The sequence below is a fragment of the Mus caroli genome, unplaced genomic scaffold (genome assembly GCF_978045245.1).
Source record: "Mus caroli unplaced genomic scaffold, Mus_caroli_1 scaffold_10, whole genome shotgun sequence".
Taxonomy (NCBI): domain Eukaryota; kingdom Metazoa; phylum Chordata; class Mammalia; order Rodentia; family Muridae; genus Mus; species Mus caroli.
This window is the reverse complement of record NW_028227265.1, coordinates 44,729,796-44,746,066: the sequence shown is the minus strand read 5'-3', so window position 1 is coordinate 44,746,066 and position 16,271 is coordinate 44,729,796. Positions and strand designations below refer to the sequence as shown.

The 16,271-nt window shown below is 47.9% G+C and overlaps 1 protein-coding gene across 1 annotated transcript; it reads left to right on the top strand.

The window, feature by feature from the left end:
• The first annotated feature begins 290 nt into the window (after window positions 1–290).
• On the top strand, window positions 291–13,359 carry Farsa (phenylalanyl-tRNA synthetase subunit alpha). The gene is made up of 13 exons (XM_021169532.2): window positions 291–476; window positions 4,435–4,572; window positions 4,661–4,759; window positions 4,847–4,965; window positions 8,001–8,093; window positions 8,175–8,303; window positions 8,381–8,496; window positions 11,491–11,575; window positions 11,665–11,764; window positions 11,866–12,034; window positions 12,125–12,202; window positions 12,341–12,455; window positions 12,967–13,359. The coding sequence occupies exons 1-13, from the start codon at window positions 330–332 to the stop codon at window positions 13,103–13,105; spliced, it is 1,527 nt and encodes a 508-aa protein (XP_021025191.1). The 5' UTR covers window positions 291–329; the 3' UTR covers window positions 13,106–13,359.
• The last annotated feature ends 2,912 nt before the right edge of the window (window positions 13,360–16,271 follow it).

Sequence of the window (16,271 nt, the reverse complement as noted above, 5' to 3'; positions counted from 1 at the left end):
AGGTCAAGGCTAGCCTCTGCTAAAGAAGACCTGTTTCAAGATATAAAACAAAAATCCCAAAAGAAAACTACTTTTGCCCTTCAAGTCATCAAATTGACTTTACTAGTTAACTAAAAGCCACTGGGGTCAAACTACATGCAGCATCCTGAGTTCCTTACGTACAGTTGAGGCTCATTTGCCACACTTAAGATGGCGACGGCCAGCTTCCAAGTCGCCCTGTGCGCCACACTAAAAATGGCAACTCACGCGCTATCGCGACTTCCGGTTCCGGTTCCGGTCCCCTAGTCGGGTCCGGCGGCCTGCACACGCCAAGCACGCTGGGAGTAGCCATGGCGGATAATCCCATTTTGGAACTGTTGCTGCGGCGGCTGGAGGTAGCTGATGGCGGTCTGGACAGCGCGGAGTTGGCTACGCATCTGGGCGTGGAGCACCAGGCGGTGGTGGGCGCAGTGAAGAGCCTTCAAGCTCTGGGTGAGGTGAGTCCAGGCGTGCCGCGGCCCGGCCTCGCTTTCATACCGGCAGCCCCATTATTTCTGGTGAGGGGACATTACGTGCCGGTGCACCGTGGGGTGCGCTGGTGCTAAGTCTGGAACAGTTTACGTTCCTCAAGCGACTAGTGTCTGTTAAGGCGAAAACATGACACATGTAGGGGTGTGACAAGACGAGTCGCTTCCCGGAAAGAGGTTGCAATCTAATGGGGAAACACAAATGACCAGAGTGATGTGAAGGCTCAGAGAACTAGCTGTGACAGTTGACTTAGCGTTGCGGGACAGAGAGCCGGGATCAGGTAGAGATGGAAACTGACTCGAGGCCAATGGAGGAAAACGTTGGCACCCAAGACATCAGTGGCAGGGCATTGGTGTGGGATTATAGGCCGCAGAGACCATCAGGGCAGAATTACATGGTTCTGTAAGGTTCCTGTTTTCCCCTTTTATCTCCATGTTAGGGCCTCCTGCTGCTAGTCAAAAACTACACCCTTGAAATACGGTTGCTATCTGTACCAGGCTGGCCTCCAATTTACAAAGATCCACGTGTCTTCAGAGAGCTGGGATAAAAGGCTTATGCCACCAATACTCACCCTCTTAGAGTTATTGTTTTATGTATATATGTGTGCCTGCTTGAGTTTATGTGCACCACACGCTGGAGGAGACCAGAAGAGGGTGGGAACTTAAGTTATAGACGGCTGTGAGCTTCCATGCAGGTGCTGGGACTCGAACCTAGTTCCTCTGCAGGAGCTATTGCTCTTAAACCACTGAAGCACCTCTCCACCACACTTTGTACTTTTTTCTTTTTGAAATTTTTTTGTAGGTTTTTTTTTTACTGTCTTTGTTCAGTTTTTCAGGCTGGGTCTCCTTACATAGCCCTGGATATGCTGTAACCCACTATGTAGGCCAGTTCAGCCTCAAATTCACAGAGATCCACCTGCCTCTGCCTCTCGAATGCTGGAATACTGTTTAACCTTGAAACAGGCTCTCACTGTCCAGTCTGGCTTTGAACTCGCTGTGTATGAGTTCACAAGCTTTCCTTACCTCAGGTTCCCAACAGCTAAGATTACACGATTTTACCACCATGCACAGCCTGCTTTGTGTGTCTTTATCTCAGGAGAAGAATGGAGAACTATACTAGGAGTTGTAGCTAGCCAGATTGTATTCTCTGTATTAGTATTCAGAAGGAATACCAGGCTAAACTGAGAGCTGGGGTGGGGAGCTGAGAGCTGAGGCTGGAACATTCCTAAACTGGAGGGCATAGTGTCCGGTATGGGGAGGCAGGTGACCCAAGATTCAGGGTAAGGAAGAGGGGCAGAGAGGAAGCCCATCCTTCCAACATTGGCAAACAGACTAGGAAGAAATGAATGACGAGGTTTTTGTGGACCACTCAGGAAGCAAGATCCATGAGGCCAGGCTCTGGGTTGTTTATTTCTTGAGCACAAGTTCTGTACTCAAGTTAAGCTCTGTTCTGTAGTCCTTGCCATAGTATTAGGATGCTGACATTGTTTTTGGGTCTTGCACATAAGACAGCTGGTGCTTAGTGTAGTGACCCAGCAAACGTGACTAGTTGTCCACAGTGCAGTCCTCAGTGTTGTGGACAGATGGGGAATATGATATAGGTGCCAGGGATATGGCTCATGGCTTTCTTTTTTTTTTTTTTTTTTTTTTTTTGGTTTTTTTTTTTTGAGACAGGGTTTCTCTGTATAGCCCTGGCTGTCCTGGAACTCACTTTGTAGACCAGGCTGGCCTCGAACTCAGAAATCCGCCTGCCTCTGCCTCCCGAGTGCTGGGATTAAAGGCGTGCGCCACCACGCCCGGCTCGGCTCATGGCTTTCTTGATTTTATTTTTCAGCCAATTATTTAAAATAAACTTTGATATTCTTTTCTCCCCTGGTCTTTGCCATTAAGCCTTTAAATTCTTTTTTTCTTTTAAAGATTTATTTTTTTTTTAATTTATTTTTTATTTTTTTATTTATTTTTTGGTTTTTCGAGACAGGGTTTCTCTGTATAGCTCTGGCTGTCCTGGAACTCACTTTGTAGACCAGGCTGGCCTCAAACTCAGAAATCCGCCTGCCTCTGCCTCCCGAGTACTGGGATTAAAGGTGTGCACCACCACCCGGCTAAAGATTTATTTATTTTATTTATATGAGTGCACTGTAGCTGTCTTCGGACACTCCAGAAGAGGGCGTTGGATCCCATTACAGATGGCTGTGAGCTACCATGTGGTTGCTGGGAATTGAACTCAGGACCTCTGGAAGAGCAGTCAGTGGTGCTCTCAACCGCTGAACCATCTCTCCAGCCCAAGCCTTTAAATTGTAAACAAGTTACTGCATCAGTTTAGGAGTTAGAGTTGGGTATACTTTGGTATATTATAGAAAGGCCATTTGTTCAAGCCTTTCTGTAAAATTAAAGAAAAGTGCTCTTAGCAGCCTGTGTATAAGTGATGAAAGACATGTGCAGTCAAGATACAAGATTAGGGGGACAGGGCTCAGTCAGAAGGAGCACTTGGCATACTACCTGAAATCAGATCCACGCACTCATGGAAAAGCTCAGCATGGCCTCTCGAGCCCAGTGACCTGGAGTTCTGGAGACAGGAGGATTGTTAGGATGTGCTTGGTACCGGCGTAGATGAAAAATGGTGAGCTCTAGTTTCTTTGTGAGACCCTCTCAAGAGAACAAGCAAAGGGTGATAGAGTGTGACTGGCTTCCTCTGTCCACCAAGCACATGTGTACCTGTTCATACCATGTGCTTACACACTGCACACACAGAGGAAGAGGAAGGCACCAAGGCTCGAGGTGTGCTGCAGTGGCAGAAGGCTCCTCTAGCATGCCCAGTGTCTCATTTCCAGCACTGAAAAAGAACTTGTCTGGACCGGGTTGGTGGTGGTCCATGCCATCAATCCCAGCACTTGTTAGGAAGAGGCAGGTAGAGCTCCGAGTTTGAGGCCAGCCTGGTCTAGGGTGCAAGTTTCAGGACAGCCAAGGCTACACAGAGAAACCTGGTCTCCAAAACAAAGCAAAAGTTTGTCTATGGGGCTGGAAATATGGCTCAGTGATTAAGAGCACTGGCTGCTTTTCCAGAGCACCTGGGTTTGGGTCCTAGCATCCACACGTAACTCAAAGCCACCTCTAATCACAGCTCCAAGGGATCTGAAGCCACTGGCCTCTCCAGGCACCTAAGGGTAGGTGGTGTCCATAAACCCATGCAGGTGCACACACATACATGTAAATTAAAAAAAAAAAAAAAAAGAATAAATCTGAAAAAAAGAAAAGAATTGTTTCAGATAAGGACATTAGTATACAACCAATAGTCCCAAAACGGGAGAATAAGGCAGGGAGATTACAGAGGTCCAGGCGTTTGAATCCCTCGTGGGACATATAGTAAAGCAAAGTCTTGAATGAAAACTGAGGTACCATGCCTTCTCTCCCTCTCTGTCCACCTTTCCCTCCCACTCCCCTTCACTCACTCAGTCACTCTCTCCCTCTTCCATCCTCTGTCCTCTCTCTTCCCCCACCATATGAAAAATAGTAACATTGAGATGTTACACAGTTTTGGGACTGCCCTCTGAATTTAATTAGTTTACTTTTTAGATAGGGTCTCATTTTGTACTCCTGACTAGCCTGGTACTTGATAAGTGTACCAGGTCTACCTGCCTCTGCCTCCCTACTACTGAGATTAAAGGTGCTGATTTATTTTGTGTGTGTGGTGCACGCACACACGTGTGCGTGCATATGTGCAGGTGAGTGCAAATACTCCAGGAAGCTGGAGAAGTTAGAGCCCTGGAATTAGAGTTAGCAGTGGCTGTGGGCCACCCTATGTGGTTGGGGTAAGAGCAGTGCATGTTTTGACTACTGAGACATGTCTTCAGCTGTCTTTGAATCTCTGGCCCAATGCTGTAGGGTGGTGGTGGTGGTTTTGAACATTGTGCCATTCATTTCTTTGCAGGTCATTGAGGCTGAGCTTCGTTCTACCAAGTGCTGGGAGCTGACGACCGAGGGTGAGGAGATTGCCCGGGAGGGCAGCCATGAGGCCCGTGTGTTTAGAAGCATCCCTCTCGAGGGCCTGGTGCAGAGTGAGCTCATGGTAGGGCCGGGCTGGGGTCCAGGGAGGGGATGGGGTGGGGTGCAAGTGGCCCTGGAATAGAGCACTCATCACAGTTCCACTTCTCTAGCACCTGCCCAGCGGCAAGGTAGGCTTCAGCAAGGCCATGTCCAACAAATGGATCCGAGTGGACAAGAGTGCCGCTGACGGGCCCCGTGTGTTCCGAGTGGTGAGTCCTGCAGGGAGATGGCCCCGCAGGCTGGAGGCAAAGGCGAGTGGGACAGACACCAGCCCTCATTTCCTTGTCCTGTGGCAGGTGGACAGTATAGAGGATGAAGTGCAGAAGCGGTTGCAGCTGGTCCAGGCAGGCCAGGCTGAGAAGCTGGCTGAAAAGGAACGGAATGAGCTCCGGAAGAGGAAGCTGCTGACGGAAGTGTAAGTGGCTGCTGCAGCTAGGCCCTTTTACCTGTGTGCGTGAGGAAGAAGGGAGAGAGCCGCCTAGCCCATACCCAGTGGCTGCTATTGTCAGTCTTCACCAAAACCCCTTTACACAGGATTTGTTACTGTGCTTCTTGTTTGGTTTCTTGGTTTTGAGGGTTTTTCTATGTAGTCCTGGCTAGCCTAATGTAGTTCATGTATTCAACATGTAGTTTAGGCTATCCACAAATTTGCAGAGATCTTCATGCCTCTGCCTCACTAGTGCTGGGATTAGAGACTAGAACCACTACACCCAGCCTTACCCAGGGTTTTTGAGTGTGTGTGTTGGGCTCAGGCAGCCCTTCTGCCTTTGCTCTTGCTGCACCTGCTGCTAAGCAATGACTTTCTGTTACCTTCCAGCCAGTCAGCCAATGAAATTCCTGCTCATATGTCACTCAAGTGAGGCCATACTGAGGCAGACTACGTGTAGCTGAGATGGGTGCTTGTGAGTTCTAGGCCAGCCTGGACTATAGAGTGAAGCCTGTCTCATAAAAACATTTAAGAGATGGGGATGTGAGCCAGGCAGTGGTGGTGCATGCCTTTAATCCCAGCACTTGGGAGGCAGAGGCAAGCAGTTCTCTGAGTTCGAGGCCAGCCTGGTCTACAAAGTGTGTTCCAAGACAGCCAGGACTGCACAGAGAAACCCTGTCTCGAAAAAACAAAAAACAAAACCAAAAACAAACAAAAAGAAATGGGGATGTGGGAAAGTCTAGGCTCTGCAACTTGTTAGCTATGTAACTGTGGCCAACTTACCTGGCTTTTCCCAGCTAAGCTTCTTTACTTATAAAATACCTTCTCAGGCTGGAGAGATGTCTCAGCGGTTAAAGGCTAGCCTCACAACCAAAAAATAAAATACCTTCTCATAGGGTTGTGGAATAACAGATCCTGACCCAAAATAAACCCTCAATACTTTGCTGATATCATGTCCTACTTGAATGGACTTTGGTACAAATGTTCTCACTGTTTATAGAACAAATAATTGTATGAACAGGTAGAAGGGTAGTGGCCAGATAAGAAAGTTTCAAATGACGGTATCAAGAAGACAATAAATATTGCAGAATGAAGGAGGAAAGATCAGGAGTTCAAGGCCAGCCTGGACTATATAAAACACCTATTCAAAAAAAAAAAAAAAAAAAAAAAAAAAAAGCCGGGCATGGTGGCGCATGCCTTTAATCCCAGCACTTGGGAGGCCGAAGCAGGTGGATTTCTGAGTTCGAGGCCAGCCTGGTCTACAAAGTGAGTTCCAGGACAGCTGGGCTTTACAGAGGAAACCCTGTCTCGAAAAACCAAAGGGAAAAAAAAAAAAAGACAAAAATGAAGGCCAGAAAAATAGCTCAGTGGCTAAAGGTATTGTCACCAGGCTGCTAACTTGAATTCCATCCCTAGTTTCCACATGGCAGAAGGAAAGAACTTATCCTTGAAGTTGTTTTCTGACCTCCACATATGAGCTGCACATGTACACACCTGCACACACACAAACAGACAAATGAATGTGATAATGGCTCTTAAAGTACTTTTTAATTTTTTTTTTTATTATTATTATGTGTAAGTACACTGTAGCTGTCTTCAGACACACCAGAAGAGGGCGTCAGATCTCATTACGGATGGTTGTGAGCCACCATGTGGTTGCTGGGATTTGAACTCTGGACCTTCGGAAGAGCAGTCGGGTGCTCTTACCCACTGAGCCATCTCACCAGCCCCCTTAAAGTACTTTTTAAAAGCTGGGGCGGTGGAGAGATGTCTCAGTGGTTCAGAGCTCTTGCTGTTCCTAACCACTATGTTAGGCTCCTGGTGCCCATGTTGGACAGCTCAAAACTGTCTGCCACTTTAGCTCTAATGCCTGTGTTAGGAATAGCTGATCTGATACCTTCTTCTGGCCCCTGTAGGCACCCACACACACACGTTACACGTTCACACAAACATACAGACATGGGCAATATACATAAATAAAAACAAAACTGGCGGTATGGCTCAGTTTTGTAAGATTCTTGCCTGGTATGCCCAAGGCCCTGGGCTTGATCTCTACCACCAGAGAGAGAAAAAGCAGCTGGGCATGGTCATTACCCTTAAATCGCAGCACAGGAAGAAGCAGAGACAGGTGGATCTGTGAGTTTAAGGCTAATCTGGTCTACAAAGGAGTTGCAAGTCAGCCAGGGCTCCATGGCGACTTACTGTCAAAAAACAAAAAAACAACAAAAAAAAACCCCAATGCAGATAAAGACACTTTGTCTTTAATGCCTAAAGCTTCCAGTGTCAGCATTTACTATGTAACCTGACCCTCTCTAGAGAAAACCAAAAACAAAGTACGGCAGGTTCCAGGATGTAGCTTAGTTGATTGCTGTGCACTGAGTCCTGAGTTTGCTCCTTAGCACCACATAATCCTGGTGTGATGTACGCCTGTAATTACGGCATATAGAAGGCAGAAGAGAAGCAGGAGAATCAGTTCAAGGTCATGCTTGAATATAAAGCAAATTCCAGGTCAGTGTGGCATATGTGAAATCCTATTTATTTATTTATTTATTATATGTAAGTACACTGTAGCTGTCTTCAGACACTCCAGAAGAGGGAGTCAGACCTCATTACGGATGGTTGTGAGCCACCATGTAGTTGCTGGGATTTGAACTCCAGACCTTTGGAAGAGCAGTCGGGTGCTCTTACCCACTGAGCCATCTCACCAGCCCTTTTTTTTTTAATATTTATTTATTTATTATATGTAAATACACTGTAGCTGTCTTCAGACACTCCAGAAGAGGGCATCAGATTTCGTTATGGATGGTTGTGAGCCACCATGTGGTTGCTGGGATTTGAACTCAGGACCTTAGGAAGAGCAGTCAGTGCTCTTACCCGCTGAGCCATCTCACCGAGCCACACGTGAAATCTTTTAAAACATCAACAACAACCTAAAACCAGAGTGATTTCATAGTTGGTTCTGGGATTAGCATCCAATGGCTCTCGAGATGACATTAATGTCTCTTCTCTTCCTGTGTTCACAGGATCCTGAAAACCTACTGGGTGAGCAAGGGCAGGGCCTTCAGCACAAGCGTGTCTAAGCAGGAGGCAGAGCTGAGCCCAGAGATGATCTCCAGGTAGGGAGAGGGGAGGTGAGAGGGTGTCAGGGGGGGTCGGGCAGCTCTCCTCACGCCTTTACACACTGAATCTCCCCATAGTGGCTCCTGGAGGGACCGACCTTTCAAACCCTACAACTTCTCTGCCCGTGGTGTGCTCCCAGATAGTGGCCACCTACACCCCTTGCTCAAGGTCCGCTCCCAGTTCCGGCAAATCTTCTTGGAGATGGGGTGAGCACAGGACCTGGAGTGGGGGTTGGAAGCTACCAGACACAGGGCAGCAGGGCAGTCAGTCATGTCTCCTGCAGGTTCACTGAGATGCCTACGGACAATTTCATTGAGAGCTCCTTCTGGAACTTTGATGCACTCTTTCAGCCTCAGCAGCACCCAGCACGTGACCAACATGATACTTTCTTCCTGCGAGGTGGGTAGCCCGGGAGCCTGGCCAATGTGGTAGCAGAAGTCTCAAGTCTGGATAAAGCTTTAGGGAAGGGATATATCGTATTTCATAAACTGAGATCTGACCTCCCTGTGGCCAGCTGGTCCCATCCTCCACTGTGATCTCTCCCCACAGTTCCTAGGCTCTGCTTTCTGAACTTGCCAGACCTGCCCTGAGGGCTCTGTCAGTTTAGGCCAACCACTCAGAGTTCTTTTGTTTTGTTTTTATAGAGAAAAAGGGTTTTGCTGTGTGGCCTTGACTAGTCTAGAGCTCATGTAGACCAAGCTGGCCTTGGACTCACAAGGATTTCCCTGCCCTACCAAGGCTAGGCTTAAAGGTATATGTCACAATGCATATAACGGTATGCATTTTTATTTCATTTTATTCAGAATTCTACTGGCTGCCCTGAAACTCATTATGTAGACCAGACTGGCCTTAGACTCACAAAGATCCACTGTCTTCTGCCTGCCTAGTGTTTTGTACTATAGGCATGGGCCACCATGCCTAGCATGTCCCAGGGTTTTACTATAGGCATGGGCCACCACACCAGCATTTCCCAGGGTTTTGTTTTGTTTTTTTCCCCTGGGGACAGGGTTTCTCAGTAGCCCTGGCTGTCCTGAAACTCCCTGTAGACAAGGCTGACCTGGAAATTAGAGATTCACCCGCCTCTGTCTCTGCCTCCTGAGTGCTGGGATAAAAGGTCATCACTGCTTGGCCTCATGTCCAAGATTTTTAATGCCACCTAAGGGCTGGAGTGTGGCATATTGGAACCTGGATTTTATCTGTCCTTAGCATAAATAAGTAAGTAATCAAACTCCACCCTGGCTCTGTCCCTTCCCCCCTCACTATCATGTAAGCCCTCCAGCGTTTACTTGAGGCCAGAATCCTTTTCACTAAACTGAAGCACGTATGTGGCCTAGTTGAGTTCCCAGCACCATATTTGATGCTCACAACAGCCTTTAACTCCAGCTCCAAGGAATCTGCCATCTGGGCTAAGGCACACAAGCTCATGTGCATACAGCCAACCACACACAGATAAGGTATACACACAATTGAAAAATAAAAATAACCCATTAAATAGAAGCTCATTTTTCTTGGTTCTGGACATGCCCATCACTTCCACTTTTTTTTTTTAAAGATTTATTTATTGTTATATGTAGGTACACTGTAGATGTCTTCAGACACACCAGAAGAGGGCATCGGATCTCATTGTGGATGGTTGTGAGCCACCATGTGGTTTCTGGGATTTGAACTCAGGACCTTTGGAAGAGCAGTCAGTGCTCTTACCCGCTGAGCCATCTCACCAGCCCCATCACTTCCACTTTTAACTTGGTTGTTTTTTTAGTTGGATTCCCCCACTGTAGCCCAGGCTGGCCTTGAACTCATGTCCTTCAGCTTTGGAAGTGCTAAGACCATCTTCCCTCATTACTTTGGGTTGTTTTAAGACAGGGTCCCACTCTGTAGCCTAGGCTGGCCTACAAGTTACTATGTAGCCACGATGTGGAATCCAGGATCTCCTGCATGTTGGCAAGTTTTCTGTCCCCAAGTTCTCTGTCCCTCGTCACAGGCCAGCCCCTATTTCACTGTCCTTGATCTCTCTGAAATGAATGACTTCTCAGACTGGTTGTCTTCTCGTCTCTGAAGCAAGCAGATGAGCTTCATAAGTGCCCGTGTCAATGTAGCAGCAATGGTGTTACTGTTGTCATGGTACCCAAAGCTCACCTGCTCCGTTGTTCTGAATCTTCCAACTATACACTGTGGTACTGTTGGCCCTCATTTACCACTAAAGAAACTGAGGCACAGAAAGAACATCATTTGTGTAATGCTATACAGCTGTTACATGCAAAAGAGTTACAGGAACCAAAACTATGTTGTTAACATTCCCAAAAAGTTCACATTTGAGGTGGATATGGTTGGTGGCTCTTTCCTGTCAGGACTACACTGGAGGCTGAGGGGAAAATTGTAAGTTCAAAAAAAAAAAAAAAAAAAAAAAAAAAACGAAGAACTGTTTTGCTCATTTGCTTCTGGGGGTGCATGTTAGTGGATGAACACTTGCCAAACCTGAGGAAGGCCCTGGGTTCCAGGAAACACTGGGGAAAAGTCACATACTTCGAGGCCTCCCTGAAGATCCTCCTGAATGCTAAGATGGCTGTTACCCACTGAGTCATAGCTTTGAGTAGGACAGAATTTCCTTGCCCCAGGGAGATCCATTTCCTGAGTAGATAGTTCCTGAAGAATCTATATAGTGGGACAAGGGGTTAAAAATCACTGGAGATAGCCAGGCAGTGGTGACACACACCTTTAATCCCAGCACTTGGGAGGCAGAGGCAGGCAGATTTCTAGTTTGAGGCCAGCCTGGTCTACAGAGTGAGTTCCAGGACAGCCAGGGCTATACAGAGAAACCCTGTCTTGAAAAACCAAAAAAAAAAAAAAAAACCATCCCACTGGAGATACTAATGTGTGCCTCCAGGGCTAGGGGAGGTTGGAAGCATGTGTTGCTTGAGTCTTAAACAAGGTTGGGTTGTGGTAACATATACCTTTTATCACAGCATTTGGGAGGCAGAGGCAGATGGCTCTCTGAGTTCAAGGCCAGTCTGGTATGCATAGTGAGCTACAGTCAGATCAAGTCTCAAGAAAAAAACAAAAGAAGTAAGGGAAGAGGACTATATGACATAGCTAGAGATGGAGGCCAGCGTAAAGGGCCTGAGGCTGAAATGTCAGCTGGTGGCCCTGTGATTACAGGTCATGATCACATAGGAATGAGAGGAGACCAGAGCAGGAGGTAATATGTCAGAGCCAGAGGGAAACTTGGGCTTTCACACAGTGAAGAGGAAAGCAAGGGGAAGGGGGTTCTGGATGAAGAGGAAAAGGTCAGCTACTGAGGAGAGCCAGGTGACCCTGAATGCTGGGGCACAGGAGCTCCTATGGAGCCATACTGGGCATGCAGTGACTCTGACCACAAGACTCTGTCTTGCCTAGACCCAGCTGAGGCCCTGCAGCTTCCAATGGACTATGTCCAGCGTGTGAAACGGACCCACTCCCAGGGTGGCTACGGCTCACAGGGGTGAGGCAGAAGCAGGACTCTGGCTGGAGAGGGGCGGGAGGCTGGGGTTCCAGGACCACAGGGCAGACTTCCTGCTTTCCTTCCTGAAGCTACAAGTATACCTGGAAGCTGGAAGAGGCCCGGAAAAACCTGCTTCGCACACACACCACAGCAGCCAGCGCCCGCGCCCTCTACCGGTTAGCCCAGAAGGTACAGCTTGGCCTGGGCAGGTGGGTGGCTGGTACTGTCCTGTAGACCTTCTGACCCATGCCAGGGCCAGGCCTGGCCTGGCCATCATTCCTCCTCCTCAGAAGCCGTTTACACCAGCCAAGTACTTCTCTATTGATCGTGTGTTTCGGAATGAGACGCTGGACGCCACACACCTGGCAGAGTTCCACCAGATTGAGGGTGTAATAGCAGACCATGGTCTCACCCTAGGCCACCTCATGGGTGTGCTGAGGGAGTTCTTCACCAAGCTGGGTGAGCAGTCGAGCCAGCACAAGCAGGCAGTGTTTGGGGGCCTGGGAGGGTGACACTGAGGTCATCAGCCTGCCCTGCCAACCCCTACAGGAATCACGCAGTTGCGCTTCAAACCAGCCTACAACCCCTACACAGAGCCCAGCATGGAAGTGTTCAGCTACCACCAAGGTCAGGGATGGGGAACTCAGTACAGAGGGAGGTCTAAGGGACCTCACACTTGCCTGGGTCACCCTCTTTGCCAGTCTCCTACCCTATCTTTCCATTCTCTGTGCAGTATCATCTACATGCCTCCCTTTGTCCTCACAGGTCTAAAGAAGTGGGTTGAAGTTGGCAACTCTGGGGTCTTCCGCCCTGAGATGCTCCTGCCTATGGGGCTCCCTGAGAATGTGTCTGTCATTGCTTGGGGTCTCTCCCTGGAACGGTGAGTGCCTAGTTGGAACTTAGGATGACTCCACGGAGTCATTCCATTGTCATTCTTCTGACAAGTCTGTAGTAGGAATGCCAAGTTTTGTGCCTGGCCCTGAGCTGTGAACACTGTGGCATGCTTCCCCGATACCATGCACCATGGATCCTAGTGGAAGTGGAAGGGTGACTAGCATGGCCAATAAGGAGACTGAGAAGGCCAGATGTGAATGGACAGGGAGTGCTATAGAGAGGACAGAGTAAGACTTAGATGAGGAAGGCTTCATGGAAGCTGAGGAGCAGTGAAGGCATCGGGCAGGGTGTACCAGGCACAGCCAGTACTCGGGCTCTGAGGCTAGATTAAGCATGAACAAGGGGAGAATGGGAGGTAAGACTGGGCCAGTGGTACAGCATGTTCACCGTGGGGGAACACTTTGGCATTCATTCTGAGAAAGATGGGAGGGAGTCTCTGAGAAGCAGAAAACAGCCTGATCTGACTCAGTGTTAAACCCTGTTCCTTCCACTCTCAGCCCAACAATGATCAAATATGGCATCAATAACATCCGAGAACTGGTGGGCCACAAGGTGAACCTGCAGATGGTATACGACAGCCCTGTGTGCCGACTGGATATTGAGCCCAGGTCCTCAAAGACACAGGAGGCTGCATGATATAGGCTGTCCCAGAGATCCCTGTCCAGTCCCTGTGCATCCCTTGGCAGTGACCTACTATTTATGAGGCCTCTGTGAGGCCAGCTCACTCCCCCTGCCTCTCCCACCCCGGGGGCAGGGTTCTAAGTATGGGGAGTTCTTATGCTGGCTTTTAATGGTGTGTGTAGTTTGCTTGTAAGGGTGGGTTTGGGCCCTGCAGGTCAGCTGTTTTAATAAAGTGGGCACATTCCCTCGTTTGGTGCCTTTTGTTAGGACTCTGTTGTCATTCATTTCATTAGGTGACTTGTGGGTGCTGTCTCACTCCCAGTTCATGTGGTGCTTGGTGGGGAGAAAACTGGGAGATGGTTCCTGGTATGCAGTTTAGGAGTCAGGGCTTAGACCGTCCATGATCTGTGATCCCGTCCATGATCTGTGATCCTAAGAGGTCGCGGTCATCCCAAGCCAGGTCCATACTCCATTGAGCATTTATTTGTGTTTGTGTGTGTGTGTGTTCAGGTACGTATGGGAAACAATTTTCAGTGCCATCCTTAGGAACACTGTCCATGTCCTTTGAGACAGGAACTGTCATTGACCTGGGGCCTGGGTGCCTGACAAGCTCCAGGGACCTGGCCTCCAACTCTAAGATTATAGATGCACATCCCTCATCTTTAACGTGTATTCTTTTATTGAACTCATGCAGCAAGCACTTTGCTGACAGAGCCACCCTGCAGCCCCTAGCACTTACTGATCAGTAACTGGTGCCAAGCCCTCTTTTGAGGCTTGGAACAGAAATAGCATAAAAATCCAGGGTTCCTAAGATGACTGGGAGCAAGGATGAGGAGCTACTCTTCATTCCCCCAAAGAATCCAGTCTCCCAACAGCTGTGGCGGGGCAGTCATGAGTCTGAGGCCACCCTGGGCCAGATACTTAGACTGTTAAAACAAAACCCTATGAGCTCTGAGGAATAAGCTCATGAAGCTTTGCGGGTCTGCATTTTAACTTGCTTTTCTGGGGGGCTGACTTCAGATGAGCTTTGGCTCTTGGGTGTTTAGGTGGTGTTTTGTATTGTTTTGTTTTGCTTTTTAATTTATTTTTATGTGTATAGTTATTTTGTCTGCATGTCTTTTTTTCTTTCTTTTTTTAAAGATTTATATATGTGAGTACACTGTAGCTACCTTCAGACACAGACATACCAGAAGAGGGCATTGGATCCCATTACAGATGGTTGTGAGCCACCATGTGGTTGCTGGGGATTAATTGAACTCAGGACTTCTGGAAGAGCAGTCAGTGCCCTTAACCACTGAGCTATCTCTCCAGCCCCGCATGTCTTGTTTTCTTAATTTTTTGGATTTAAATTATTTTTTTGTATATGAGTGATATGTATGCCTGGTGCCCATGGAGGTGGTGAGCTCTCATGTTGGTGCTGGGAATTAAACAAGAACAAGTGCTCTTAACTACTGAGCTAACTCCAGCCCAGTGTATGTCTTTGTACACATGAGAGTCTGTTGCCAGAAGAGGGCGTTAGCTCTAGAACTGGAGCTATGGACTGTTGTGAGCCAACACGTGGGTGCTAAGAACCAAACCTAGGTTTCCTGGAAAGCAGCATTCACTTGCAGCTGCTGAGCCGTTTCTTCAGCCCCAGATTTACAGAGTGTCCTGGCATTTGTGTGGAGGTCAGGGTACAGCTTTCTCCTTCCTCCATGGGTTCTAGGGCTGGTACTCAGTAGTTTTTATTTACAGAACCACCTTGCTGGCTTTAAGTCTGGCCCTTTTGAGAGTGTCCCGTAGTAAAAGTTTTTTTTTTTTTTTTTTTTTCCTTCAAGACTGGGTATCTCTGAGTAGCCCTGGCTGTCCTGGAACTCACTCTGTAGACCAGACTGGCCTTAGATTCGCCTGTCTCTGCTGGGATTAAAGAGTGTACCACCACTACCCAGTAGCACATTTTAAAATTACTTAATTTGGGTTTTGTTAAAAAATACTAATGTCGTGGTTGGAGCTCAGCCACTAAGAGAGCACCAACTGCTCTACCAGAGGTCCTCAGTTCAACTCCCAGCAACCACATGGTGGCTCACAGCCATCTGTAATGGGATCTGATGCCCTCTTCTGGTGTGCCTAAAGACAGTGACAGTGTACTCACATACATATACATATACTAATGTCAGGACTGGTGAGATAGCTTTGCAGTTAACAGCACTGGCTCCTCCTCCAGAGGTTCTGAGTTCAATTTCTAGGAACCACATAATGGCTGGCAACTATCTATAAGGGGATCTGATTCCGTCTTCTGGCATGCAGGTATACATGCAAACAGCACTCATACATTTAAAAAAAAAATTAAAAAAATACTAATGACCCTCTACAGCCCCCACCCCACCCCCAAAAAAGATAGGGTATAGCCACGCTAGCCTGAAATTTAAGGTTCTTTGTGTGTGTGGAGGGGGTTCAAGACAGGGTTTCTCTGTATAGCCCTGGCTGTCCCGGAACTCACTCAGTAGACCAGGCTGGCCCAAACTCAGAAATCTGCCTCCTGAGTAAATTTAAGGTTTTTATGCCTCAGTCTCCCAAGTATTGGGATTATATAGGTTTATGTCACCCACATTTTTTCCAGACAGGGTTTCTCTCTGTAGCCCTAGCTGTCCTGAAACTCACTCTGTAGACCAGGCTGGCCTCAGATGGGCCTGGTTTTGCCTCCTGACCACTGGGATTAAAGCCGTGCACCACCATCACCCAGCAACACTTAGTTTGTTGCCTCCTATAAATAAATTTATGATCTGCCAGTTATTTTTGCAACATTTACAACAGTTTTAGTTTTTAATCACTACAGTAATAAAAGGAAATGTATTTTAGGAGTGCCAGTTTTTCAGCTGGGTTTGGTGGTACACCTCTCCCCCTTGAATCAGCACTCGATGGGGCAAAGGCTGGCTGATCTCTGAGTTCGAGGCTAGCCTGGTCTATAGAGCTTCCAGGACAGCCAGGGCTACAGAGAAACCCTGGCCAGAGAGAGACAGAAAGCAAGCAGAGGGAACCCTGAGTAGGTAGAGTCCAGCCTGAATGTATATCTTAATCTGGGCACAGGAGTCCAAGACCAATTGACCCCTGGGAAACCTGCCTAATCAATTACCTATATGAACCAGGCTCAGAAGGAACGGCAATTCTCTCCCTAGAGTTCCAGAATGTTGGCTTCCAGATA

Coding starts and splice junctions, on each gene's coding strand:
- Farsa (XM_021169532.2), top strand. CDS start 330: ATGGCGGATAATCCCATTTTGGAACTGTTGCTGCGGCGGCTGGAGGTA. Junction 477..4,434: donor GCCTTCAAGCTCTGGGTGAG/GTGAGTCCAGGC, acceptor ATTTCTTTGCAG/GTCATTGAGGCTGAGCTTCG. Junction 4,573..4,660: donor TGGTGCAGAGTGAGCTCATG/GTAGGGCCGGGC, acceptor CCACTTCTCTAG/CACCTGCCCAGCGGCAAGGT.